The sequence below is a fragment of the Gobio gobio genome (genome assembly GCF_949357685.1).
Source record: "Gobio gobio genome assembly, chromosome: 1".
Lineage (NCBI taxonomy): Eukaryota > Metazoa > Chordata > Actinopteri > Cypriniformes > Gobionidae > Gobio > Gobio gobio.
The window spans coordinates 79,692,829-79,720,568 of NC_137097.1; the positions used below are offsets into that span (position 1 = coordinate 79,692,829).

Consider the following 27,740-nt stretch of genomic DNA (forward strand, 5'->3'; position numbering starts at 1 on the left):
CTCTAAATGACAGAGAAGCTCCACTGACATGAACGCCAAACTAACTGCAAAATATATATTGATCATACACACCATACAAAATGATTAATCCATTGTATTCCTATTTTACATATTCTTTATTGTATATAATGGTAATTGTTTATGATTAATATTAAGATACAGGTATCTATGGAAGCCCTGAACCGCAAAGTAAAAAAAAAAAAAAAAACCTTCTAGATTTTCGAGATTAAAGTCGAAATTACAAACGTAGCCTCATTGACGTAACACACACACACACACACACACACACACACACACACACACACACACACACACACACACACACACACACACACACTACAGCGCTGCAGCCTCTAGTGTATTTGAACAGGGGGCTGAAAACTTTCATCATCCATCAGGTAGCCTAAATATCACTAAACAAGAGATAAAATTGAGATATAAAACGTAGTGTTCAGGACAGGTTATCGAAATTCTAGATTTTTTTTTTTTTTTTACTTTGCGGTTCAGGGCTTCCGTAGGTTTCAGGACTTTTTTCTTTTTTTGTATTATCTGCAGTTCTTCTTTTGTTTGTTTACTAACTGTAACATTTTATTTTTATTTTATTTTACAAAATATTTTTTACTAAAATTACTATAAAATCAAAGCCATATGTCAAACCAAGTTGTGTTCCAAATACAACAAATATGACAAAAGTTGAAGATCTCCTGAGATTGTGTTTAGGTGCTGTACAAAAGATATCCACCAGGTGTCATCCACATTCCATTGAATGTTTTTAATACATTCTCCTGTAACAAATGAATACATTTCAGTCTAAATATCACTTCTATCACACATCATTCACCAAATATGAACCTTGAGACTCAGACCTTTCAGATGTGTTTTGTCATAATTAGAAAAGGTTTCCATGGTAACGCAACATCCAATTCAAAACAGTTTCCACAGGATGAATTCTGAGTTGGTAAGCTTTCGAATAATACCTAATTTATGATAATTACTCAAATATATGACACAAAAAAAGTGAATTTTTCCGAGTTCAAGTTCTTTCTGCGGTTCTTCCAGCATCAGTTTGAGCGAATCTTCTCTTCATATTCCTTCATTTTACTTCTCTTTCCTTTCTCATCTTCTCTTGATCTTTGTCTCGTTCATCTTCTTTCTTCCTTCTCTCCCACTCCTCTTTTCTCTCTTGCTCCACTCTTTCATGATGTATTTTCATTTCTTGTCTCTTTTCGTCACAATCTATCTCTTTTTCCTCCCTCTCTCTTTTGTTACTGTCTTTTTTTTCTTTTTTCTTCTTTCTCTTTCTCATTTTCTCCAGTTCTTCTTGTTTTTCTCTCAGTTGTTCCTCATGTTTCTCTTTCTTTCTTCTTCCTCGCTTTCTCTCATTTGTCATTTCTTTTCATCCTCTCATTCTCTCGCTGTCAGCTGTTTCATCTGTAATCCTGCTATAATTTGATCTTGTCTGTATTTCTCTTCTCTCTTTCTATCTTCTTCTCTTTCTTTTCGCTGTTTTTCATACTGTGATCTCTGATTTTCAATCTCTCTCTTCATCTCTTCTATTTTCTGATGATATTCAGCTCTTTGCTGTTCTTCCTCTTCTGATTGTTTCTGGTTTTCAGTCTCTCACTTCTTCTGTTCTGTTTTCTCTTTCTCTTTAAACTCTTTTATGAGTTTTTCTTCTTTTTCTCTGAATTGATTCTCCATTTTAATTCTCTCCTCCTCTGCTCTTTGTTTCTCTTCCTCGAGTCTCTTCATCATGTTTTTCATTTCCATCTCATATTTGGCTTGTAATTCTTCTCTCTGATCCTGAATTTCTCTCTCTCTCTCCTTTATTATTTCCTCCATTCTCTTTTTAATGGACATCTCTGCCTCCTCAAACATGCTGTTAGTGAAGTATCGCCCCTCATTACTATTCTTCACTTCTTTTATCATGTTTAACAGTTTAATCACTTGAGTTCTGTCTTGTTTTTCTCTGTTATTGAAAACCAGGAATCTGTTTCCACAATCTCTGATCAGTTTCTTCAGTTCTTGATTGGTACTTCTCTTCACATAATCATCTATAGATTCATCCTCGAGATCGTCTCCTCCAGTGAACAGGACGATGCTGAACTGAGCAGATTTATGACCAAAGATCTTCTTTATCAGATCTACAGTCTCTGTTTCTTCCTTGGTGAATCTTCCCAAACTCAACACAATGATGAACACATGAGGTCCAGGTGCTGAGAGTGAAACACATTTCACTATTTCTTCCACCACTTGATCATTTGACAATGTCGTGTCAATGAGTCCTGGAGTATCAACAACAGCTACTGATCGACCATCAACTTCACCAACTGCCTTCTGACACACAGTTGTCACTGAATCTGGCCTTAATTTGCTCTGAAATTCCCTTCTTCCCAGAATAGTGTTTCCTGTTGCACTCTTTCCACTTCCTGTCCTCCCGATCAGCACAATCCTCAGATTCTCCTGATCGTCTGATTCAGCATCTGAAAATCATAAAGAGGTCACACAATAAAAGAAGAATTTTTACATTACTCTAGTTACTTACTAACTTTAATTGACCTTACAACAGATAAATAACTGACAGCCCATCAGCCAATCAAACCACTCCACTGAGAAGCCTTGGTGCAGATAATAAGTGGCTATTAATGGTGTTTGGTTATTTTTCCTGTGTTAATGTCAATGCTCATGACACTTCTATAATTGTAATTTCACTATTTTCTCCTACAGTTAAGCTAAACATAACCTGATACAGCTTGTGCTTTGTGTTGTTTTTATTTGTTGTTTATTTGCACAATGATAAACTGCATCTGGAGAGCCATAAAGGAAATGGAACCGCTGAGGACCACATGATAGAAAGTGTGAGCGAAATAGGATACATTTATTACTCTTATACAATCTACATTACCAGCATCCAGTGTCACTGTGCTAGAGATTATCCTTTTATTTTGATTTAATTCAATGATTATGCAATTCATATTTTCTGATTAATGTGATTCTGGCATGTTGTGTTTTTGGCAACAATTCTTTTAACCCTAACTGATGCAGTGTGTAGATTTCATGAGGCTCAAATGATCAAGACCTCCACCACAGAGTCCTGACCTTAACCCCATTCAAAGTCTTTGGGAAGTTCTGGAGTCAACTATAAACTGCCTGTCCCAAATAAAGTTGTGCTGGACCGCCTTTAGCTTTGATTACATTGTGCATTTATTATGTTTCAACAACGTTATGCAACATCACAACATTTATTTCCATCAAGAGGTGCATTCATTTTTGGTCCAGATCTTGTATTGCCAAAGCAAGAGTCCATCACTCAGTAAAGTCTACTCCAGGACATCCCAAAGCTAGGTCCCAATTTAAGGTCTGGACTAGAGGGTGATACAGGAGTGGATTTTCAAACCTCTCCCGTCCCACTCCCACTAAAAAAATCCCGTCCCATCCCAATCCCACGAAAAAACAGGAAAATTCCCATCCTGTCCCAATCCCAGAAGAATGACTCCCGTACCCTCCCACTCCCAGGTTGTGTTTTTTTTTTTGGGCCGGAAAAGTTACAGTAAAAAATTCAGTACAGATCACAGCATGCCCATGCCCAGTTGAATAAAAACCCAAAATGTAGTTTTTGTTTAAGATGGATTTCAGTTCAATATAATAACAATGCACACACATTAAATTCCACGTAAATCATCTATGCAAATACAGGCACACACACACACACACACACACGCAAGCAAGCAGTAAATGTCTTGCAGCTGGCTTATGCCCTTTTCCTCTTCATCTTTTTGGTTACTTCAGATTGCCCTAAAATGTCGATAAGCACAACTGAGGTATTATTTTCCAACAGTAGTCGTTGCAGCCTGGCTTTCATATCTGACTCAATTTTGATGATGATTTTCGCGGCTACAAAGTGTATGAAAAAACCTTCTTTCTCTTGTATTATTGGAGGTTGGCATTGGCCACCAACTGTTACGGGTGTGGAGCACGTCATTCACTTAACCAGCCACACCAAAGCAAACAGGAGAGCATAAAGAGACAGGGCAACTAGAACTGAGTTCAAAATTAAAACATATAGTTCATTTATATAAACAGTATATTTGTATAGATGGAATCATAGTGTTATTACGTTTCCCGGTCCCGCCCACTCCTGGTAAAAACAAATTCTGCTCCCGTCCCAATCACGTGATTAATAGTGATTTTATTTCCAAAAAAATGTCAGCCTCTAGCCTGGACTCAGACGCACCAATTCATGTGTGAAAATGATTCTTTATGCTTCTCCACCATTCTCTCACAGTCTGAGCTGATGAATCTTAATATTGTTTATCCTGGAATATGGCCTTGATGTGACATGGTTGTTTAAGAAATGAAAAGCTACACACTCCATCAATTAGAGTTAGAAGATCTCTTGCCAAACATATAACATTACTAGAAACATAATAATCACTGGAATAATGATCCAATCATAGCATTTGCATATTTAAATCTGGTCCGTCTACATTGCGTTCATTGTTTTTCGATTTAATATTGAAAATGGAAAAATTTGAAAACGGCTCATTTATTCGTGTTTCACTTTTATTTTATTTTTCTATTTTTTATAAAAAACGAGAATTCTTCTTGATTTTACATTTTTAGGTTCAGGGATAGAAAATGGATTAATGGCTTGAATATTCGATTCCCACATGTGGGCAGGCATGAAACGCCCCTTTCCTCTGATTGGTCAAACAAAGATCAACAGTTCTTCCACAGTTCTGTGCAGAATAACATTCCTCCCTGATGGACGGCTTCTTAAAGTGTTTGTGACAAATAAACTCTCTCTCAACCGGACTAATGCTTTGACACAAATCGCACTGGGCAGGGACTAGAAAGGGTTTCTTCTGTATAGAAATGGATTCGACAACACATGCTACAGAAATATTAGCTGATTATTTCAGAAATATTATGTAGATTATCATTGATTATCATTATCACTGGTGTTGAATTGGCGGACGAGCAGATCTCGATGAAACAGGTCGTGATGGATTTATCAGCCTGAGGCAACGTGAGAATATTTATATATATATAATTATTTTTTGTTTACACACCATTTATTGTTTAAATTTCATAATAAAACTTACAGAAGTTGAATTCTAAGTAACCTGCACTGTCTCATCTGTGTCTGTGATGTTTTTCAATGTGTGAGAACATGAGAACTGTGTATATTGTGTATTCTGACACTGAATGCGTGAGATTGGCGGCTGGATTCATAGCCTATAATGTTTCCCTGATCTAACGCTGATGATGTTCACAGACTGTCTGAGACAGAAACTGAGCTCTGAGGACTAAAGTCAGAATCTACAGCAGAATTATTTCAACAGCACTGAACATAAATAATGAAATATGATCTCACACTATTGAACTTTACAGTTGTTTAATAAATGAGTTATGGAGTTATTTCCTCTTACTCTTTGTGCCATCACTTCCTGGACTTCGCTGTTTCTTCTGAAGTTCAGATTTCTGTGTTTCTGCTTCTTTCTTCTTCTTCTCTTCTTCTCTTTTCTGTGTTTCCCACTGCACTCGTTTTGTCTCATATTCAGCTTTAAGTTTCTCTTTTTCTGTTGTTATTTTCTCTGTTTCTCGTCTCATTTCCTCTATTTGATGTTTGAATGCATTAAACTCTTCTTCTCTTCTCTTTCTCTCTTCAGCATGACTCTGAAGTTGTTCTTCCTCCATCATCCTCTTCATTCTCTCTTTCTCTTCTTCTTGTTTCCTCATCTCTTCTTCTCTTTCTCTGTTCAGTTTCTCCATCAGGATCTTCATTCTCTCTTTCTCTTCTTCATGTTTCTTCATCAGTTCTTCTCGTTCTCTGTTCAGTTTCTCCTCCATCAGGATCTTCATCTTGTTTTCTTCTGCTTCATGTTTAGATTGAAGATCTTCTTTCTCTCTTTCCATTCTCTCTCTCTCTTCTTTCAGTTTCGGATTAAATTCCTCACAATCTTTCTGTTCTTTCTCTCTTCTTTTCTCATCCTCTTCTTCTCTTCTTGTCTTTTCCTCTAGTTTCTGTTTCTCCCATTCCTCTCGTTCTCTCTTCATCTCCTCACACATCTTTTCCTCTCTCTCTTCTTTCTCTTTAATTAGTGTTTTATATCGTTCTTCTTTAGCATTAAACTCATCTTTTCCTATCTTCCTCTCATTCTCTGTTCTGTTCATCAGTCTGTCTTTTTCTGATGCGTATGTAATTTGAAGTTTCTCTTTTTCTCGTCTCATTTCCTCTATTTGATGTTTAAATGTCTCTCGTTCTCGTCTCATCTTGTCTCGTATCTCTCTCTGTTGTTTCTCTTGTTCTGTTATTTCTCTCTTGAGTTCCTCTTCTCTTCTCTTTCTCTCCTTGTCATCAGTCTGTCTTTCTTCCTCCATCATCTTCTTTATTCTCTCGTTCTCTTCTTCTAGTTTCCTCATCTCTTCTTCTGTTTCTCTGAGTCTGTCCATCAGGATCTTCATCTGTTGTTCTTGTTTCTCTCTCTCCATCTGTCTGAACATCTTGCATGAGTAGAAACTCCCTCCGTTTGCCTTCACCATGTTGTCTATCTTCTCCAGTAGATCACACACCTGTGTTCGGTCTCCAGTCTGATTATTATTGAACACATGGAATCTGTTTCCACAAGCTTCAATCAGCTTCATCAAAGCAGATCCAGGTTTTCCCAAACACTGAACAATGGTTTTGTCCTTCAGATCGTCTCCTCTGGTGAAGAGCACCATGGTGAACATTAAAGATTTCTCACCAAACGTCTCTTGGATGATCTTCACTGATGTTTCCTCATGTTTAGTGAATCGTCCCAGTGGAATCAGTCGGAGAAACACATGCGGTCCAGGCAGGATCATGGAGATGCAGTTGCTGATTTCTCCCTGGATCTCTTCATTGGTAAGTTCAGTATCAAACAGTCCTGGAGTGTCGATCACAGTGACGCGTCGGCCGTTGATTTCAGATGTTTCTCTCTGACTATCTTTAGTAACTGATTCAAAAGATGCTTCAGCCTTAAAAGTGTTTCTTCCTAAGATTGTGTTTCCTGTTGCACTCTTCCCAACTCCAGCTTTTCCCAGCAGCACAATTCTCACTTCATCTGTGTTTTCTCTTGAAACTGAAAAATAAAAAAACAGAACAAAACATACTGAAATTTAAGAAAATATCTTAATTTATTCTAGTGACAAGTTCACCAGAGGGGTCGTATTGAACAAATGCCATACAGCGCACCAAGTGACCAAGAGCTTAAGTGCCTGAGGTGCAAGGTCAGAGGTCAGTTTAGTAACCCCTGTATAACTGACTCAAGGGCAGAGCTAGCTAATGGAGGCCACAGCTCTACTGCATCCGCCAGCACCCCCAACAGATAAAGGGCAGACTAAAGTACTGCTACTGCAACCATCCAGTCCCTCAACTATAAGCTCTAATGGGACCAAACCGAAGGGAGTATAGAATTCATCGTGGAATCATGTCTTAAGGACTGAGAGAGGTCTCAGGAGAGAGCCATGCCTCTTAACTGCCTGTTTTTTTCTAACGAAGAGATAGCAAAAGTACTTTTGGGAAATCTGGCAAGAGAGCGCAGAGAGTCTCAGCTCTACACCCCCATGCTCTCTGCCGATCATTAACAGAGCGTGTTGACAATAGCCAGTTGACACCTGCTATCCTAGCTGGAGGGCCACAGAGAAAAAGGACTGTTGAATCTCCTAGGAAGGGAGCCAACGTATTCCTGCAGGCTACTACTTCCAGAGTAAATCAGAGGGACCACTGAGAGAGCAGGGTGTCATATCGCCTCCCTCAACTACTCTCTACTAAAATGCCCTTATCGGCTGATGATTGCCCATTCTTACAGCTCTAGTGAGAAGGTGTAGTCACCTATCCCCTCTGACCAAACTGCAGTAGGGAAGGATAGAGAGTGGGCCGCTAATGGCAACTGTGTCCACACAGATTAAGCTCCGACATTCAATTAATCCTCACAAACCATAATAAATGTGTTAACATAGTTCCATCACTATGTCCACACTATCACCTCCAGGTCAAAACTGAAGAGGCGACAGAAGAGGGAACAAGACGTACGTGGTAATGCATTCTTCTCTTCTGTACAGTCCATTCATATGTGGAAGCACATTACCTTCATATCAGAGGGGGGCGACAGATAGGAAAATGGGACACTACTAGCTGTCATGCCCATTCCTTCCTCTCTGTGAACAGTCCATTCCGTTGCCCTTATCATAAGACACTTATGCAATAATGTTTCTAATTCAATGTAAAGCGATACAAAATGTGATTCCATAGGAAGCATATCAAAACTTCCTCTGTACTCCAAGAACCAGAATGGTTGACAGATGAGGACATGGGACGCAAGTGGTGATATCACCCACCGTCCTTGTCTGTACTAGCCCATTCAAAATTATAGAGGGAGCACATCGCTACCACTTCTGAACTGACAGTACTGGATGGAGGTGACCAGTGAAGGAGTGAGAAGCGAGTGGTGATATTGCTCACTCCCCTCTTCAACCAAGCCTATTATATGTGAATACAAAGGGAACACATCTGTACCTCCCGTACTGAAGAGGGCGACAGATAAGGAAGCAGGATGCAAGTGGCAGTATTGCCCGCTCTATGAAAGCCCATTTATATAATCACACAGGGAACATATTTCCAGTACCAGAGAGGGCGACAAATGAAGAAGTGGCACGTGAGTGGCAGTATTGCCGACCAGATTCACCTGTACTAGTCCTTCCAAAATTACCAGTAATGCTATCAGTAACTATCAGTAATGGAAGCAAGTAATGTTATTGCCCACTCTCCTCTTTAGTCCAGCCTATATGTGACCACAGATGGAGCATATTGCTACTACCCCAAAATTTCCAGAACCAGAAAGGGCAACAGAAGTGAGATACAAGTGAGTTACCCATTCTCGTACTCTGTATTAAAAAAAGAAGAGAGGATACAGATAACACTTTCATACCTTGTGTATTGGAGAGGGTGAAAAAAAAGAGTGGGAAAAAAGGATGTGGCAACATTGGCCAATCCCATAGCTAACCCCATAGCATTCAAAAGCATGATAGATGAGGAATCAGGACACTCATAGTGATAAAAACTGCTCCGGCATCTAAAAAACACATGTAAACTATATTTTTATCATAAGAAAGGAAACAGATAAGGAGAAGTGGTGCACCAATGTAACACAACAACGTTCCTATCTGTACAACCTATAGTGTGTGAATGCCATACAGATAAAACAGTGAGGCATTTCTGGGGCTACTTGTTTCATCTGAAGCAGTCCATTACATGTGTCAAAACATGTTTAAAAGATTACCAGCAGAGAGAGAACGCAACACCCCTTTACATCATCTCATGCATAGTTATAAATATAGAATAAGTCCTACCACTTTCTTGCATCAGGGGGAATTGAATTACCCCACGTAAAGAGAAGGCATACCCTGAGCAACACCACTGCTGGATGTGAAACTGAGCTTGGTTCCCAGAGAAGTGAACAGATAAGCCAAGAAGGATCTCAGGGCTTCGGCTTTTGCTGTTTCTTCTGATATAGCAGGGGCTGGCTACAGGGTCAGAAGAGGTGGTTCAAGGACACTGACCATGGCAAGAAAGCTTGAGAAAAGGAAAGATCCATCTCTTACTCCTCCACCAGGATCAGAGTTGCCATGCTGCCTCGACAGCAGCGGGACATGACCGCGGGGTGCACATTCCTGGCTCCCAGCCCCACTTATATAGAGCCAGGTGGGAGCTGAGATTTTTCACTGTGAAGCAAACACAGTGATCACAGCCAGCCCCCTCGAGAGCTGACCTCCAAGACAGATGGCACATATTGTGTGTAACAACCCCCGTAATAAAACAAGGACATGGCATAGCACATCTCCTAAAGCTATCATATCTACCCATATTGTCAGATACTCTTTTCCAAACAAACACAGACAAACACTCATTTTTGATAGAATTATAGAATTACACTCTAATGTAGAATTTAAATGTAAAATGTATTTCTACGTAGCCCCTCAGGTTCGCACCGTCCGCTCTAAGCGGGATGCGAACCCGGGCCTGTCTGCATGGGAGAGAGGAGCTCTATCAAGAAGGCTAAATAGTATGGTCACTAGTGTTAGTCGCTAGAGCACCTCTTGAGATCTATTGGTCTACGTCTGTTACATCTAGCTCTATTGATTAAGACTTAAACTGATGTTCTGGTCATTACCTTGTGATAGTAAATTTGTCTCTAGTGAATTTATTTTCTTCTTCATCTCTTCATATTTCATCAGTTTAATCATCTGCGCCTCCAGAAATGTCTCTGTGGAGAAAAAGTCTCCTCTGTTTTCCTCCAGCATCTGCTCAATGTTCTCCATCAATGTGGACACTTGTGGGGTGGGACCAAAGACATGATGTCGTCCTCCAAACCTCTCAATGACAGCCTGTGTTTCTTCATTGAGTTCTGCTGTCTGACTCTCTGAATTCTGCATTATGAGGATCATCATGTGTTTGTTGATTCTGGAGCTGAAGATCCTCTGGATCTCCTCCATTTCTGCTTTGTCTTCATTATTGAGAGGAGCATCAGGAACAATGAGGAGGAAAACATGAACTCCAGGATGACAGAGAGACACACAGCGGAGAGTCTGACGCATCACTTCCTCCTCTGAGAGCCGAGTGTTGAACAGAGCTGGAAGCTCCACAAGACTGATCAGACGTCCATGAAGCTCCACGTCTTTCTTCTCTCTTATTAGTTTGGATACAGTGTTCTTCAGTGTTTCATCACTTCCACACAGCACCACGTTCAGCTTCTGCTGTCTTGCGGCTCTTACACCTCCTTAAACACAGAAACATGTGTCACTAGAACATATTTAGATATTGTTTGTGTCAGATGTCCTTCCTACCAAATCAACATGAAGCATTTTGAAAGGTAATGGAAACGCAGATAGTGATGACATCTTATGTGCATCTGAAACCACTGTTGAGTTTGAGCTCTTATCTATCAGGCAAACAGATTTTATTGATTTTATATTTAACTAAGTCAATTATTGTTTTTTGCTTGCAAGTTGTTAGTTAAAGGAACTGTATGTAAGAAATGAATTTCAATCAATCATAAAATGGCCCTGATATGTCACTAGACATTAAGAAATCATGTTAATTTCAAATGCTTATATCACTGACAACGGTTGTCTGGCCAAGATATTGTCATTTAAAAGGAAGTTGCAGCCCTCAACTGATGTTGATGTTGACATTGTAAGATTACAAATTTATACATTGTTATATTTAGGTTCAAATGTAATAGAATATAACTGAAAACATTATCTATATGTGTTTTACATTTTGAAGTAAACTTGAGGAAATTCTAAGGAGATTATTTCAGGCTGTGTAAGTGGTTGAGACATTAAGTCTTTTGTCTCTATGCAATTTCCTGACTATTTAGCATGACAAGTTTAGAGCAAAACTGCCTGAGTGATTGGATTAGCATCTATGCAGTTGAATGGCACTGTTATGCTGATTGAATCTGGACGAGGGACACAGTTATGTAGGGTGTGTCCTTTACCTACACAACATATGCATTCCTTTTGTTTGAATGTCTCCTCCTATGCTGTATAACCACTCCCCCTAACATCTAGATAAATTGCCTTATTTTGTACTGTTAAAATCAGACTGTTTTCAGACGACCTGCAGCACAGAAGGTTCTCATTAAAAGAATAATTCTGTCTTGATCCGACGTCTCCTGGTCTATTCTTCAACAAACAACTGAAGTTCACAACAGATGGTGCCGTGACCCGGATGGAGAAAAAGGAAACTCAAAGAATTTTAAGCTCAAAGAACTGAATCTTGAAACTTCAAGCCAGCTTCCTCCAGATTGAAAACTTCAAGCTCCAAAGAGATCTCAATGCCTGACTGAGTTCCAGACTGAATCTTGAAACTTCAAGCTCAAAGATCTCAACAAAGCTGACTGAGTTCCAGATTAAATTTTTCTGTACAACCAACGATTCGGTGAGTTTCACTCCATTCAAAGAACCAATGCAGACCAGTACAAATGTGTTTTTCCTCTGCGCCGTTCAGAGAAGTAGTTAACAAACAGCTGTAGGTTTTGGTTAACTAAGTTACCCTCTAAAAAGATTGTTTTAGAGATGAAAGTTACCCTCTGTTTTCAGGCAGGCAAGATTAGCATTCAAAAGCTAATAGTTGTTTAGCCTTTGTTTTGGCAGGGAAGAATTGTTCAGCCTCTGTTTCAGGCAGGGAATATTAGCATCACAACCTAATAATTGTTTGCCTCGTCATAGAGAAGGTTAGCATCACGTGCTAATTTTTGTGTTTGTCCTCTGTTATCCTCTAAAAAGATTGTTTTAGAGTTGAAAGTTACCCTCTGTTTTCAGGCAGGCAAGATTAGCATTCACAAGCTAATAGTTGTTTAGCCTTTGTTTTGGCAGGGAAGAATTGTTCAGCCTCTGTTTCAGGCAGGGAATATTAGCATCACAACCTAATAAGTGTTTGCCTCGTCATAGAGAAGGTTAGCATCACGTGCTAATAATTGGTTTGCCTCTGTTTTAGGCAGGGAAGATTAACATTCAGTTAATATTTGTTTTGTCCTCTGTTTTGCTAAAAAAAGTTAACAATAGTTGAGTTGTGTTAACAAGATTGTTTTGTCTGCCTCTTCATAGAGAAGGTTAGCATCATGTGCTAATAAGATTGTACCCTCTGTTTGCAAGACAATAGAGAGAAGTTTTTTTAGTGTTTGTTTGTGGTAACAGAAATTCACAAAATGTTTAGGAAAAGTACTAGACAGATTACATCTTTTTGGACAGATAGTGAATTCAAGTCTTTGTTATCAGAGCACATGGACTCCATCGTGACTGAGCCAGTCAGATTGAATTTAACAAAGAAATTTGGCATTGATGCAGACAAAGTATGGTCAATTGAAGATTGTAAGAAGGTACTAGGAGAAAGTCTTCGCAAGAACAATGTGAAAGGTATTATCTGTTGTCACAGAGAATTTGGTTTAACACTAGCTACAGAACAGTCTAAGCGCAACTTAGAGCTAGAGAAACAGATCAAAGAGCTCCGTACTAGATTATCTTCTGTGACTAAGGAAGTAAACCGCAACAAAGATGCAGAAAAAACTGATGTGGTAGAAGTTAGTCAGCCTGATAACTATTATCCTGACTTAAAAGCTTTCTTTGAAACAGATGTAGCCATCCAATCAGTAACTGATGAGCCTGTAGATTCAGTGCAGGTTTGTGGGGCTAAGAGATCTCAGGGAACTGAAAGTGTTACTCACAACTCTTCTCTTGTCCAAATACAAACTGTTGTCAAAACATCTTTGGGTCCTAAGGATATTGAGAGAATTGCTGAAAGTTTGCCATCAGTGCAAAGAAATTTTTCTGAATTTAGAAGGGCATTGTTCAGTAAAATGCATCTTTACGACATGTCGTTGCCGGAAGTCACACAGCTGATGTCACAAATTCTAACTGAATCTGAATTCAACAATTTTGAGTCTGCTGTTACTTCCGAACTGCAACATGTCAGTAAAGGCGATTTGAGAGAAGGTGTTTTGAAAATCCTAAAGAATATCTTAGGACCCAAAATCAATTGGTCGAGAGTTACTAGCTGTGTACAAGAGAAAGAAGAAACTGTGAGTGAATATACTGAGAGGTTCTGTCAGGTAGCTGTAACGTACAGTGGAATAGTGGATGATTCCGAAAGTGTGTTAGCGGACAAAGGAGCTCTAATCCGAATTTGGGCAGATGGTCTTGTAGCTGAGTACAGAACAGCCTTGCCATTCCTAGATATTACGTGGGCTAAAAGAACTCTCAGAAGTAACCTAGAAAGTTTAGCTATTTGGGAAAGAGATTCTGATGTCAAAGAGAGAGTAAGAATTGCAGCAGTTTCTGTTAAGGTCAACTCAGAGAAGCCAAAGAAACGCAAAAGTCCTAGAGAAGCCAGTTGTTCTTACTGTGGCAAGCACGGACATTTTTGGAAAGAATGTAGAAAAAACAAAAAGAACTTTAAAGAAGTTAACAAGGTTAATCAGCTTCTGCTTAGCCTGCTTGATATTCTGAAGCAGCCCCTCCCCTCCTCGTTAAACTTGTGGGGCAACTTGATACAGTGTTAACCATTTGGGCTGTGGGTGCTTAATTTCCCCAGTAGCTCACAACAAAGATGCTCAGCCTTTGTTTGGGGGACATTAAGTAAGACTCACAGCCTTAAATGTTATGCCACAGAATATTGCAATCAGACAACCATCCTCTGTTAATGATGTCTATTAGGACTGATGTTTCACTGGAGAATGGAAATGTGCCAATTTTCTCACATACTCTACAGTGTGCACACAACACAGGGACAGAATAGGACACGGACAAGTGAGGTGCCCTGGGAAGAACTGAACGCAACATGCGTTCGGGGGTGAACCCAGGGTGAAGACACTGCCTCATAGGTCTTTCCCGATTTAGTCCATCCTTTCCTCACTGGTCCATAGGTGTCAAACAAATTAAGAAATAGGGAAAGAATGATACGACAACAGTAGACTCTGAAAACGATAGAACCATAGTATTTAAACTGCTACAACCGTAGTGTTTTGAAGAAATACTGCTCTCTGTTTTTCTGTTTTCTGTCTTACAGTGTGCAGATAAAACTTGATGGCTGTCCCCAGATCCATATGCAACGACAGTCTCATCTGCATATGAAGACCCAACCTCCAGGAAACAACTAGATCAACTGCAGAGACTACAACCAACAAAAAAGAAAAAATACACAACGCAGAGAATCAACTACGGGAACTTCAGTCATCACAAGACATTCTTGATCTTTCAGCAAAATTACATCAGATGACTGAAGATAATTCTTCATGGTTCGGAAACCTGTTAGGTCAACAAAATGACTCGGAAGGACTGTTCCAACCACAAAAGAACATTGCCCGTAATGAACTTCACGGACCTTAATTGCATGTTTATTTCTGAGTCAACATGCAATTACAGATGAACAACACAGAACATGATATGTGCCTGTAACTTTTTCCAAGTTACATGACTAGAAGATGGGGCTTATGTTAACAAACATAAGCTACAGAATGGACTGATGAAGGCTTAAATTTGTATTATGTGGGAGTTATTAGAACTCCCAAAGGGGGGAATGTAAGATTACAAATTTATACATTGTTATATTTAGGTTCAAATGTAATAGAATATAACTGAAAACATTATCTATATGTGTTTTACATTTTGAAGTAAACTTGAGGAAATTCTAAGGAGATTATTTCAGGCTGTGTAAGTGGTTGAGACATTAAGTCTTTTGTCTCTATGCAATTTCCTGACTATTTAGCATGACAAGTTTAGAGCAAAACTGCCTGAGTGATTGGATTAGCATCTATGCAGTTGAATGGCACTGTTATGCTGATTGAATCTGGACGAGGGACACAGTTATGTAGGGTGTGTCCTTTACCTACACAACATATGCATTCCTTTTGTTTGAATGTCTCCTCCTATGCTGTATAACCACTCCCCCTAACATCTAGATAAATTGCCTTATTTTGTACTGTTAAAATCAGACTGTTTTCGGACGACCTGCAGCACAGAAGGTTCTCATTAAAAGAATAATTCTGTCTTGATCCGACGTCTCCTGGTCTATTCTTCAACAAACAACTGAAGTTCACAACAACATGTTGTGTTTTGGCCTGAAGCGCCACCCTCCACCTGTCTACCAATCACAAAGTCAGTAGTGTTTCTGCATTCGGGTTGCCAGCTCTGCTCTAGTTACCACAGCTGCAGCTACAAACTTTTAGCAGCCTACGTTCCTGCTGGATCCTGCAGCCTATCTGGCAGCCTCGAGTCAGGGGGAGAGGGGATACACCGCTCTACAGTCATTTGAAAGTGATTGCAGTACCAGTTTTGGCCACAATCCTACATACAGTTCCTTTAAGGAATCATGTATTATACTGTAAGAAAGTTACTGTAGTAATTTTCTTTCATTTGTTAGACACTGACAGTTTTATGTTCCCTGTACTCATCATATACTACTATTGATATTGCAAAAAAAATTTCTTCTTGAATGTTTTTTTGATACCTATACAACCTTAGGCTGAATCTGCATATTTTATCAGCTGGCGTTTCAATAACCTGGTGTCAGAATATACGTAGTCCATTGATGTTTTTTCAAAAGTAATACAAATTTAAATTCTAGTTAACTGCAAAGAAAACTTATTCTTTTTTTATATGAGTGTTCTTACCATCAAAATCTTCCTCTGTTCTGAGTGAAGCATCAGATCTGCTCTGCTCTTCATCCCCTGATGATCCTTCTACATATAAACCACATGTGAGGAATTCTCCACTGTTTTCTGTGAGTATCTTCTCTAATCGTTGGGATACTCCAGAGATCAGTCTCTTTATTTCATTATCAAGCTGAAGATGTCCTCCTCCACACTCTGCAGTTAACTGTTGAATGAATTCATTCAGTTTCACAGGCGCCCCTTGAGCATCATGTGTCTCTTCATCAGTCGTGAGCACTATAGTGCGTTTAATCGCCTCTTCACTGAATTCATCCAGCACATATTTGGCTCTTCTCATGTCCTCCTCAGTGAAGTCATTGTGCTGCAGTACGAGTATGAACACATGAGGTCCTGGATCAGACAGATACACACACTCTCTCACTGTCTGTGTGATGTGATGGTCTGAGATGTTTGTCTGGAGCAGCTGAGGACTGTTGATGACCATCACGTGTCTGTCCTTCAATCTTCCTCCGACTCTCTCTACAACATCTGGAGGAGCTTCACTGTCAAACGCTGCTCGTCCCAACAGGAAGTTTCTCACTCGGCTGTTTTCTGACACGCTCTTCCCCAGTAGAACAATCCTCAGATCGCTCACTGAAACACATCCATCAGTAATATGTTATCTTTAAGTCTTTTTTAGTTGGAGCAAAACTGCAAACAAACATTGCGTGTTGTTCATCATGGTCATCAATATTCATCTACATGAAGACTTACGATTGGGTGGTCTGTTTTTGCTCCGTCTTCTCCTGCGAGCAGAACCGCGAACCACGGCTGCAGAAACAAAAACACTTACATTTGACTCTTGGATATGACACAACAAATAATAACACAACTACAAAACACAAGAACAGATTTTTAAAAGGTCAGATCTAATGATCCTCTAAAGGAGTTTGCGATGTTGTGGCAGTAAACAGAGTAAAGTACAGGGACAGGCATTTATTAGACTCAAACTAGGTAATACTGTATGGAATAATGACAATGTATAAATTAATAATCTTTATTAAACAGACGTGAGCATCAGCATTAACACAAGTAGAATGAGCTTCTGCTGGGTGTCTTACCTTTTCTTGTTTTCGTTTTTAAAATAGTGACAAATTTGAGGCTTAAACAAAACCTAAATCTTTATGTAATAAACCTAGAAGAGCAACATTGGTATACTGTGTTTCTATATGCACAAAACATATTCAGTGTCATTTCAATACATCGTATTCTAACAATTTTAGGTAACATGTTTTAGCAGATTTATTCTAAATCAGTAAATAGGACATTATGGCCCAGTTTCACAGACAGGGTTTAGATTCAGCCAGTATTGTGCTTTAGTTTAATAAGGACATTTAAGTAGCTTTTATAAACATACCCTAGAAAAGATCATTACTGGTGGTCAAAACAATAGCACTGATATATTGTAAGATGTATCAGAGCAAGTATCTTTCAGTTAAAACAACTCAAACATGCATTTTAGTCTGAGACTAGCTGAAGTCTGTGAAACCGGCCATATATATATATCACAACGTATAACTTATAGAACACTGTAAAAATAAAAACGGATAATGTACTGGTAATTTTCTGCCAGGACATTACCCAGTAATGTTATGGAAATTTCCGTTAACCCTTAAAACACAAACTAATGCAATGTGTGATTCAAAATACAGGCAAAACACCTGTAAAAAAACAATACACAAAATTCCTTCAAATTTAAGTACATTGTGCCCTATTTTTACTGACTTTTTTTTACAGTGAAACAAAGAGGCTGATGATATTTCACAAACACTCATGAACTGAATCATGACCAACAGAAACAAGACACTGAATGATTAAATACCCTAAATAGATCAAATCATGCCCATTGTTCATCTCACAAAAGACAAAGATAAATATGACCTGTTCTAACTGAACTTCAGATGTTTAACAAACACTTGTGATTTTTCAGTTACTGTGATTTTCTTTTAAAGCCATTGTTTAGAGTAGACGACTGATATGACTGATGAACTCTGACCTCTGCTTTCTCTGCTGGACATGATGATATTGTGTTCTTCCTTCAGTCTTCAGTCCATCATCTTCTCTGACTCCTGACGTCTGAATCCTCATCATCCTGTGAGAGAGATTACACTGATACTGACATTTACTTCACTACTAATGAGTTTAACATTTGATTTAATATTATACTTCAATATGCTGTTATGTAAAAATATACTTTATGGGAGTTGGTTTTCTCCAAAACACACACATTAAATAAATCACTATGCTGATAAAAACTGAACGATTGCTTGGGGAGTTTCTGTGTATATGAGCATCTAATCAAACTGATTTGCTCAAAGATGTATTTTAACTTAACATATTTGATTTAATCACAAAACAAGAGAAATGTATGAATCATTTGAGAAATGTATTAAAGGATTAGTTCACCCCAAAATGAAAATTTCCCGATAATTTACTCACCCCAATGCCATCCAAGATGTTCATGTCTTTCTTTCTTCAGTCAAAAATAAATAAGTATTTTGAAGAAAACGTTCCAGGGTTTTTCATCATATAATGCTTTTCAGTTTCAAACTAAATGCTGAAGGTCCAAATCAATGCAGTTTCAAAGCGCTTCGATTGGCTTCAGAGTCTCTGCGTGATTTAATTTTCTTTTCGACTTTCAACATCTTGGATGAGATGGGGGTGAGTAAATTATCAGGAAATTTTCATTTTGGGGTGAACTAATCCTTTAAGCAGCATGAAAAAGAAATTTGTAATAAAAATATATGCAGCAATTATAAAATCTTCTTTACACTTTATATCTTCTTTAAACTTCATAACAATTGATTACAATTTCACATTTCACACTTATAATATACAGACTCTTACAGATGTATAATTATATGTTGTGTTTTTTATCCTCTGACACATGAAAGTGAAACCAGCCACTTCTGCAGCTCATAGAGTTACAACTACACTCATAATCACACTAAAACCATACTTTATGTCGTATATCATATTTATATATTATACTATGATCCACAAAGAGTGTTTTTAAAGGAATTGTTATACCTGCATGTCGAGGTTTGTCATTTCCTTCATGAAAACACTTGGGGTTACTTGACTGTAACCCTGTTCCCTGATAAAGCGGAACGAGATGCTGCATAAGCTTATGCAAATGGGAATGTCTTTGACATAACCAGCTGTGAAAATAGTGTGAAAACACGTCAATGAAATTGACCCGGAGGTATTTATAGCCTCGGCCGGTGACGTCATAGGCGCACCTGCTGCACGAGGCTATAAATAGATGAGCTTCCGCTGGAGCAAACCAGATCTTCTTTGTTTGAAGACCAGTCCTGAAGCATCATCAGCACGGCCTAGCAATGCAGCATCTCGTTCCGCTTTATCAGGGAACAGGGTTACAGTCAAGTAACCCCAAGTGTTCCCTTTCAAAAGCTACACTCAATGCTGCATAAGCTTATGCAAATGGGAACGAGAATACCCACGCCGCCGTGCTTGATGGTGCCTGGACCCCTTACGGTTGTGTAGGTGTGCACAAGAACGCAAGAAGCCTCAGGCATTAGCCTGTGATGTCGACTCAAGGACATGAGAGCCCAGAGTGGCATGAGCATCCAAGCTATAAAGTCTTAAGAATGTGTGCGGAGAGGACCAACCTGCCGCATCACAAACACTTTGTAAGGGAGCACCCCTTGCTAACGCAGTAGAAGAAGCGACTCCCCTGGTGGAGTGAGCCCTTAATCCTATAGGCGAAGCTTGACCGCGCACCTCATAGGCAAGAGCAGTAGCATCCCTGACCCAATGTGACATTGTTTGATGGTGGCAGAACCTCTGTTACGGCCCCCATGGCAAACAAACAGTTGCTCTGACTTACGCCACTGGCTAGTGCGGTGGACGTAGGCCTGAAGAGCATGGACTGGACACAGTCTATGAAGTTTCTCCTGATCCGGCGTTGTGAACGGCAGAGGGCAGAAGGTTTCAAGAGTGACAGGATGTACAGTCGACAAAGGAACCTTAGGCAGGTAGTCAGGGCGGGGATGCAAAATCACTTTCACCAAACCTGGGGCAAAGTCTAAGCAGGATGGCGATATTGACAGAGCCTGCATGTCCCCAATTCTTCAGAGAAGTTATAGCCATAAGAAAAACCATCTTTAGAGTCAGAAGTTCGTCATACGCTGATTCTAGAGGTTCAAAGGGGGTCTCAACCAGACCCTCGAGGGCTAAAACTAAGTCCCATGAAGGGATCTTGGCTCTTAATGGAGGCCACAACTGCCTGGCACAACAAAGTGAGCAGGCAGAAGATGCCTCCCAAGCGGCACCCCATCCACCAGGGCGTGGCAAGCCAAAAGAGCGGCCACATAAACCCTGAGAGTGGAGGGGCAAGCTAATGTTTCAAAGGGGGTCTCAACCAGACCCTCGAAGACTAAAGCTAAGTCCCATGAAGGGATCTTGGTTCTAACAGGTGGCCTCAACCGCCTACCCCACGAATGAAGCGAGCGAGTAGAGGACACCCGAGCGGCACCCCATCCACCAAGGCGTGGCAAACCGAAAGAGCGGCCACATGAACCCTGAGAGTGGAGGGGCAGGTGCCTGATGACAACTTTTCTTGCAGAAAATCCAGAACTGAAGTTACCTGGCAGTTGACTGAATCTACATTGTGTCGTACACCACCTTTCAAAGACACCCCATTTATTAGCATAAACTTCCGAGTGGAGGAAGCTCTAGCACTTAGAATGGTCTCAATAACTGCAGGCGAAAGCCCCGTGTCCCTCAGTTGGTGCCCTTCAGGGGCCAAACATGAAGGTTCCACAGGTCGGGCCTGGAATGGAATATCGTGCCCTCTGCCTGAGACAGAAGGTCCCTCCTCGCCGGAATCGCCCAAGGCGAGCCGTTGAGGAGAGACACTATCTCCGAGAACCAAACCCTGTTCGACCAACGCAGCGCTATTGATAAGAAGCAAGACCCTTGTTGGCGAACCCCGGCTAGAACTCCCAGGAGCAGAGCGACTGGAAGGAGGGCATACAAACACATTTTGGGCCATGTATGAACCATCACATCCAGACCCAGCGGGGCTGGGTGACAGAGAGAAGCAGGGACATTGCGCTGTCTGAGAAGAGGCGAAGAGGTCCACTCCCTGTGGTCAGCTCTGTACTGGTGATTATATACAAGATATTTAGCTGTACTGTCCACCCGCACTAGGACATGACAGCCCCTCAATTGGGGGAGAAAGTATTTCAGGGCCAGAAATACAGCCGTCAACTCGAGGCAGTTGATGTGCCAACTGAGTTGATGACCCTCCCATTCCCGTTGGGCTGGACGACCACTTAAGGCCGCACCCCAGCCCGTCAGGGAAGCGTCCGTCGTTAGCAACTTGCGACGACAAGGTACGCCTAGAGTGGGACCCAAGGCAAAAACCGGGGTCTGAACCACATAGTTAGTGTACGAAGCCACATGGCGCGCCACTTTATTTGCCTGAGGATTGGCCCTAAGTCCTCTGGCTTTGAGCCACAACTGAAACGGTCTTATGTGCAACAACCCCAAAGGGAAACCCGTGGATGCTGATGCCATTAGACCTAACACTCTGGTGCTGATGATCAGTAAGATCTTGGTCTAGCCTGACTTTGCTCAGGGAATACTGAATGGTCTTGATTCAAGCGGGAAACCATTGTGCCCACCTTGTGACCAAAAACCGAACAAACCCTAGATAAGTCGTTCTCTGGGCAGGAGAAAGAACACTTTTCTTGGTGTTGAGTCTCAACCCTAGAGAAACTAGATGAGCCAACACACTGTGTTGAAGCACCATCTCATGTGATTGTGCTAATTTTAGCAATCGCCTTTGTAATTCAAAATTTGAATGCCCCGGAATCCCAATGGAGCCGGTAATACATCCATACATTTTGTTTATGTACGGTTACAAGGCTAGCCAAATGGAAGACCCGAAATTGGTAAGCTTTTGCCCCCAAGAGCGAACCTCAGGAACTTCCTGTGTTGTGGCAGACTTTATATGCGAATACATGCGTCCTTCGGATCAATCGTGCCGAATCCAATCACAATGTTGAATATGCGACACGACCGCCTTCACTGTAACATCTTGACCTTGAGTACTTTAACTGCTTCACGGTTTAAGACTCGAAGATCTGAGATTAGACACCCCCCCCCCACCCTACTGGGGACCAGGAAGTAACTGCTGTCACTTGTGACAGTACAAACGCCAACTCCGCCTTCACGGAAGTGGAGACCACGCCGTTCAAACAAGGAGGATGACAAATAAATTAGTTTACTAATTTTTACTGTGCTTAACACCCATGCAGAAACGCCTGGCAGAAGTTCACACGCTGCCTGAGACTCTGAGAGTGACAATTTTAACACTTCCTGTTGAGGGGATGTTAGACGTTCTATGTCCTGGATGATAGCAGGATTTAAACACTGAACGTCTAACATTTCACTGGAAACCACTGCCCCCCCGAATCACCAGAGGCGGCGGGGATGGAGTAGTTTTGAGGATAACGGGGTGGGACGAGCAAATGTTTGACACGCCCTGTCCCGTGGGGGCAGACTGGGCACCAGACCACCGGACTTCTTATATTGACGAAGTCTGCCCTGGGAGGTTGTTGAGGATGACGAGCCGGTCTCCAGTCTTTACGAGGGAGAGCGCGACTCGCCACAATCTGCTTATTACCCCCTTAAATCTTGAAGGACTGAAGAGAGGTTTTGTGGCTGATAGCCCCTCCCCTTGAGTGCATTGAGGAAGAAACTGAGTGAACACTTCATGTTTTTTTCCACTCCTTTAAATCTGGCCACTACAGAGTTAACTGAGTCACCAAATGAACCACTCAAATCCTTCAGAAGGTCAGCCTGATATGCTTGCAAGACAGCCATAGTGTGCAGCGCAGCACCAGCCTGTCCCTTTATATTTATTATTCTTATATAAATCATATACAATATATATTCCATATAAAATAATATATTATATATATATATTCCATACAAAATAATATATATATAATTCATATATATAAGCTTTGCCCATGACAGCCGACGTTTATTTTCTACATGGCTTTATGGGGAGGTTTGTCTCTTTAATGAAAATGCAGACCCAGGCGAGAGATAGCTCGTGAGCGTTTCCCACCTGGGGTATTCTCACATATCCACGCGATTTCGCACCCATGATAGTCGAAAATGTCGACGTCAAGGGTACAAAAACACGTGAAGTAAATGTTTTTTTTTTTTTTTTTTCTAGACAGAAACCTCAAGCTCACTGCGTTCGGGGATCTCTCATTCACGGTACCAGACTGCCCTGGCCACCGCGCGAACAACCACCTCGATAAATTCCTCGTATGGATTCACTATCATGTGAGGAACGATCGCAGGCGGCTGCTCGAGGTCCGCGGACCCAGAGATTCATCATCATTCCCCGCGCGAGCCGAAGAAACGCCGGAGCGCGCTTCGGGATCACGCGGGGAAACATGCATTTGTTGAGCGAGCAAGCGAAAGGGACGGACCCGTCTCTTGCTCGTCAACAAACCCATTCGAGAGCTCCGAAAACTGGTGCGGACTGAAAGTAGCCCAGACGAGCATAAAGCATTCTAACTGTAAAGGCTTGCAATGCTCGCACTCGTCTGACTCAATGCAGCGACCGCATACTCTTCCCCAAACACACACAGCAATAAACGTGTGCATCCAGTTCTGTTATTTGAAAGAGAACATGGATATACAGCGTTTTACTCTGCTGACTTGTTTCCAACTGATCAGATTTAACTAGAACTCTTTCCACATATGTTTCTTTGTAACAGAGATGAGAAAGAGAGAGAAATCTGCACACTGCCATGTTGAAAACTAACTCCTAACAAAGATCTCGAGTTGAGTCTTGAAAGAGAGAGAGAATTTTTTTTTTTTTTTTTTTTTTTCAGAGACTTTGTAACACACCATAACACAGAGTTGGTCTGAAAACAAAAAGACCTGGTTTGCTCCAGCGGAAGCTCATCTATTTATAGCCTCGTGCAGCAGGTGCGCCTATGACGTCACCGGCCGAGGCTATAAATACCTCCGGGTCAATTTCATTGACGTGTTTTCACACTATTTTCACAGCTGGTTATGTCAAAGACATTCCCATTTGCATAAGCTTATGCAGCATTGAGTGTAGCTTTTGAAAGGGAACAGGAAGAAGCCTGTGTGGGCGGAGTCAGTGATGTCACACTCTGCCCTGCTCAGGAAGCTTCAAATGAATGTGAGACCTCACTTTGTCTTCATGTTGGTGATCTTTGATTCCTTTTGACTAGAGCATTACAAAACTGCCTTTAAAACGGTCTAATTTTCACAAACAGATGCTTCTTTCTTGGAATTTAATCTATAAACACAACTTCTCTCCAAACAAGTGTTTTATCTGGAATAAATGATACATCCAAGTCTTAATTGCTTGAGTATTGATTTTGTTTATGTTATGTTGTTATACAAATGTATAACCTTAAGGACTGACCTATGCTGAATGTCTTTCTAAATGTAATCTTCCAGTCACTCCTGAAGATGATGCTGTGGTTATGGATGCTGTCCTCAGCCTCACCTCACTCCTGATCCTGCTCATACTGAAGTTGGTCGCATCTGTTTCTCTTCTATTGAGAATAATAATCGTTGTATTCGGGGAATTGTCTTCAGTCCTGCTATTATATCATTTTGGAATGGTTATGTTGATGGTCTGATGTGGAGCAAAATCTGGAAACTGCCTCATAAATATTAATTCACAAACTCATTTATAAACATTACCCATGTAATTATTATCCTGTAAACAGATTTAATTGTGATATTGATATATTTTGTACATTTTGTGGTTTACATGTTGAAACATTTTATTTCTTTTATTCTGTTTGTTTTTGGTCAGATTTCTGTACTTTTATTAAGGCTCCCAGTTTTCAACTGTGCTTTAAAAAAAATTATTTGGACAAATCTTATCATAAGAAATATTGCTTAATTAATCTTCTGCTACTTTTAGCTAAATTCAGTATCCATAAATGTAAATTTTGGGGAAATAAGCCTTTATTTTTAATTCTAAAATCAGAAGTGCAAGAATACCTAAATATAATATTATTTTAAAAAAATAAGAAAGCTGTATATTTTTATTAAAATTTTAAGTTTGTAACTATTCTATTTTATTATTGTATTTATGTCTTACTCTGTTTATTCAATGTTCCCCTCACTGTTTTAATATTTGTATCTCTTTAAAACAATAAATAAAAAAGGGAAAACAATTCAAATGAATGTGAGGAACATCAACATGTGATATTCAGCTCTGTGTTAATATAATAACACCACACAGACATTTAGAGCAGATTATTCAAGAGCTTCGTTTGACATAAAATATAGATTATTATAGAATATTTCACAAAATTATCGTTTTACTGTATTTGGATAAAATATGCAGCTTTGGTGAATCTTCTTTCAAAAACTTGCAGACCCCAACATTTTAAAAGGCAGTGACATAATTTTTAAAAAGATACATAATATACACTAGCAATACATATTGTATTATAGTTAATTAAATCATAGTTTTAAAAAATCATAAAAGTTCAATTGAAAACTGAACGAGTTGAATCACAAACTTGATTATGTAATTATACAGAAATAGTGCAGAATGGAAAATGCGTTGCATGAAACACACACTGGGGAAAAGTGTTAACCTGCAATTGTCATTTCACACATCTGTCTCTTCTTTATGTAACCGAGTCCAGTCCAACTGACTTTTTCTAGCACTTTATACAACAGACATCTTGTCAAAGCAGTTTCACAGTAATGAACAGGAAACTAACAGAATTAACAATGCAAACTTCATCAGATGTAGAGATAATCGTGTCATTATTCAGCTCAATGAGTGTTGATTCAGTTCAGGGCCGGAGTGGAGCACATGTTCAGTTCCAGAGTTTAATACTGAGCTTTAGTCTCATCAAGATCTTCATGAAGGGCTGTTGTGTCGTCTCTGGCTGCAGGTGATAGTGTGATCATGTGTTATGTGTGTGCCATAGTAAAGAGATTTAAACTGACAGAGTGTGTCTGCTTCCCGAACAATGTTAGGAAGACTGTTCCAGAGTTTCGGAGCTAAATAGGGAAAGGATCGACCGCCTGCAGTTGATTTGGATATTCTCGGTATTATTAACTGGCCAGAATTTAGAGAGCGCAGTAGACGTGATGGAGTATAATATCATAAGATCTCGCTCAAGTACTGGAGATAAACCATTTAGTGCTTTGTAAGTAATAAGCAAGATTTTAAAATGTATGCGATGTTTAATAGGTAGCCAGTGCAGTGTTGACAGAACTGGGCTAATATGGTCACACTTCCTGCTTCTAGTAAGAACTGGAGTTTATGTATTAAGTGTGCAGGGCCGTCACTAGTGGGGTGAAAGGTGGAGACAATTATAGGGTCCTCACCGCCCAGGGGCCACTAAATCCAGTAGTTATGGTATATATTCCCCTGCTCTTATGAGTCATTATATATACATCTGTATGCCTGAGAGTTAAATGAAAACCACAAAAACATGCAATTGAGTTAAAGAAGTTTTCCACATTTCCTCTCTCTCCCCTCTCTAAAAACGGTTTAGGTTATTAATTCAGCAGCGAGACCCAATAAAATCACAATCAGCCCAGCGAGTGAACAGAACCAATCAGAGCGGAGGCTGCTCCAAGAACAGCTGAGACTGTTGAGACTGACTGAAGATGTTGATCTGGTTCCAGTAACCATAAAGAAGAGAGGGAGGCCAGACATGCCATGCAGAAAAATAGATATGCGCGTCTCAAGGATTACAGACCTGCCGGCTGCTGATGGGATATTTTAACAATACTGTCAAGAAAACGGCAATAGATAGCTACAACTCATTATTATTGATGGATAGATGTATTTGCTTTATTTAATAAAATAGCACATTATCTTCATCAAAAAATTTGATTTACTCGCCCTCATGTTTTCCAAACCTGTATGAGTTTCTTTCTTCTGTTGAACACAAAATAAGTTATATTGAAGAATTTTGGTAATCAAACAGTTGATGGCAACCATTGACTTCCATTGTAAGGAAGAAATACTATACACCAATCAGGCATAACATTATGACCACTGACAGGTGAAGTGAATAACACTGATGATCTCTGTTAGTGGGTGGGATATATTAGGCAGAAAGTGAACATTTTGTCCTCAGAGTTGATGTGTTAGAAGCAGGAAAAATGGGCAAGCGTAAGGATTTGAGCGAGTTTGACAAGGGATTGTGGCGGCTAGACGACTGGGTCAGAGCATCTCCAAAACTGCAGCTCTTGTGGGGTGTTCCCGGTCTGCAGTGGTCAGTCTCTATCAAAAGTGAAGGACCAGTGGAGAACCGGCCACAGGGTCATGGAGGACCAGTGGAGAACCGGCCACAGGGTCATGGAGGACCAGTGAAGAACCGGCCACAGGGTCATGAAGGACCAGTGGAGAACCGGCCACAGGGTCATGGAGGACCAGTGGAGAACCGGCCACAGGGTCATGAAGGACCAGTGGAGAACCGGCCACAGGGT

General features: G+C 40.3%; 2 protein-coding genes across 2 annotated transcripts in view; both read right to left on the minus strand.

The window, feature by feature from the left end:
* LOC307126201 (GTPase IMAP family member 8-like) overlaps positions 1–19,299 on the minus strand; it is a 32,179-nt gene extending 12,880 nt beyond the window's left edge. The window contains exons 1-7 of the mRNA XM_079816630.1: positions 19,266–19,299; positions 18,675–18,940; positions 18,232–18,327; positions 16,950–17,006; positions 16,197–16,829; positions 10,197–10,802; positions 6,577–7,106 (exon numbers count right to left, since the gene is read on the minus strand). Coding sequence (XP_079672756.1) covers positions 6,577–7,106; positions 10,197–10,802; positions 16,197–16,829; positions 16,950–17,006; positions 18,232–18,253 — 1,848 coding nt within the window. The 5' untranslated portion in view covers positions 18,254–18,327; positions 18,675–18,940; positions 19,266–19,299. The remainder of the gene's footprint in view (positions 1–6,576; positions 7,107–10,196; positions 10,803–16,196; positions 16,830–16,949; positions 17,007–18,231; positions 18,328–18,674; positions 18,941–19,265) is intronic.
* LOC307135863 (GTPase IMAP family member 7-like) lies at positions 1,621–5,742 on the minus strand (the record flags this gene model as incomplete). The annotated part of the gene is made up of 2 exons (XM_079832568.1): positions 1,621–2,483; positions 5,433–5,742. 2 exons carry the CDS (start codon positions 5,740–5,742, stop codon positions 1,621–1,623), a joined length of 1,173 nt encoding a protein of 390 aa, XP_079688694.1.
* Positions 19,300–27,740: the final 8,441 nt, after the last annotated feature.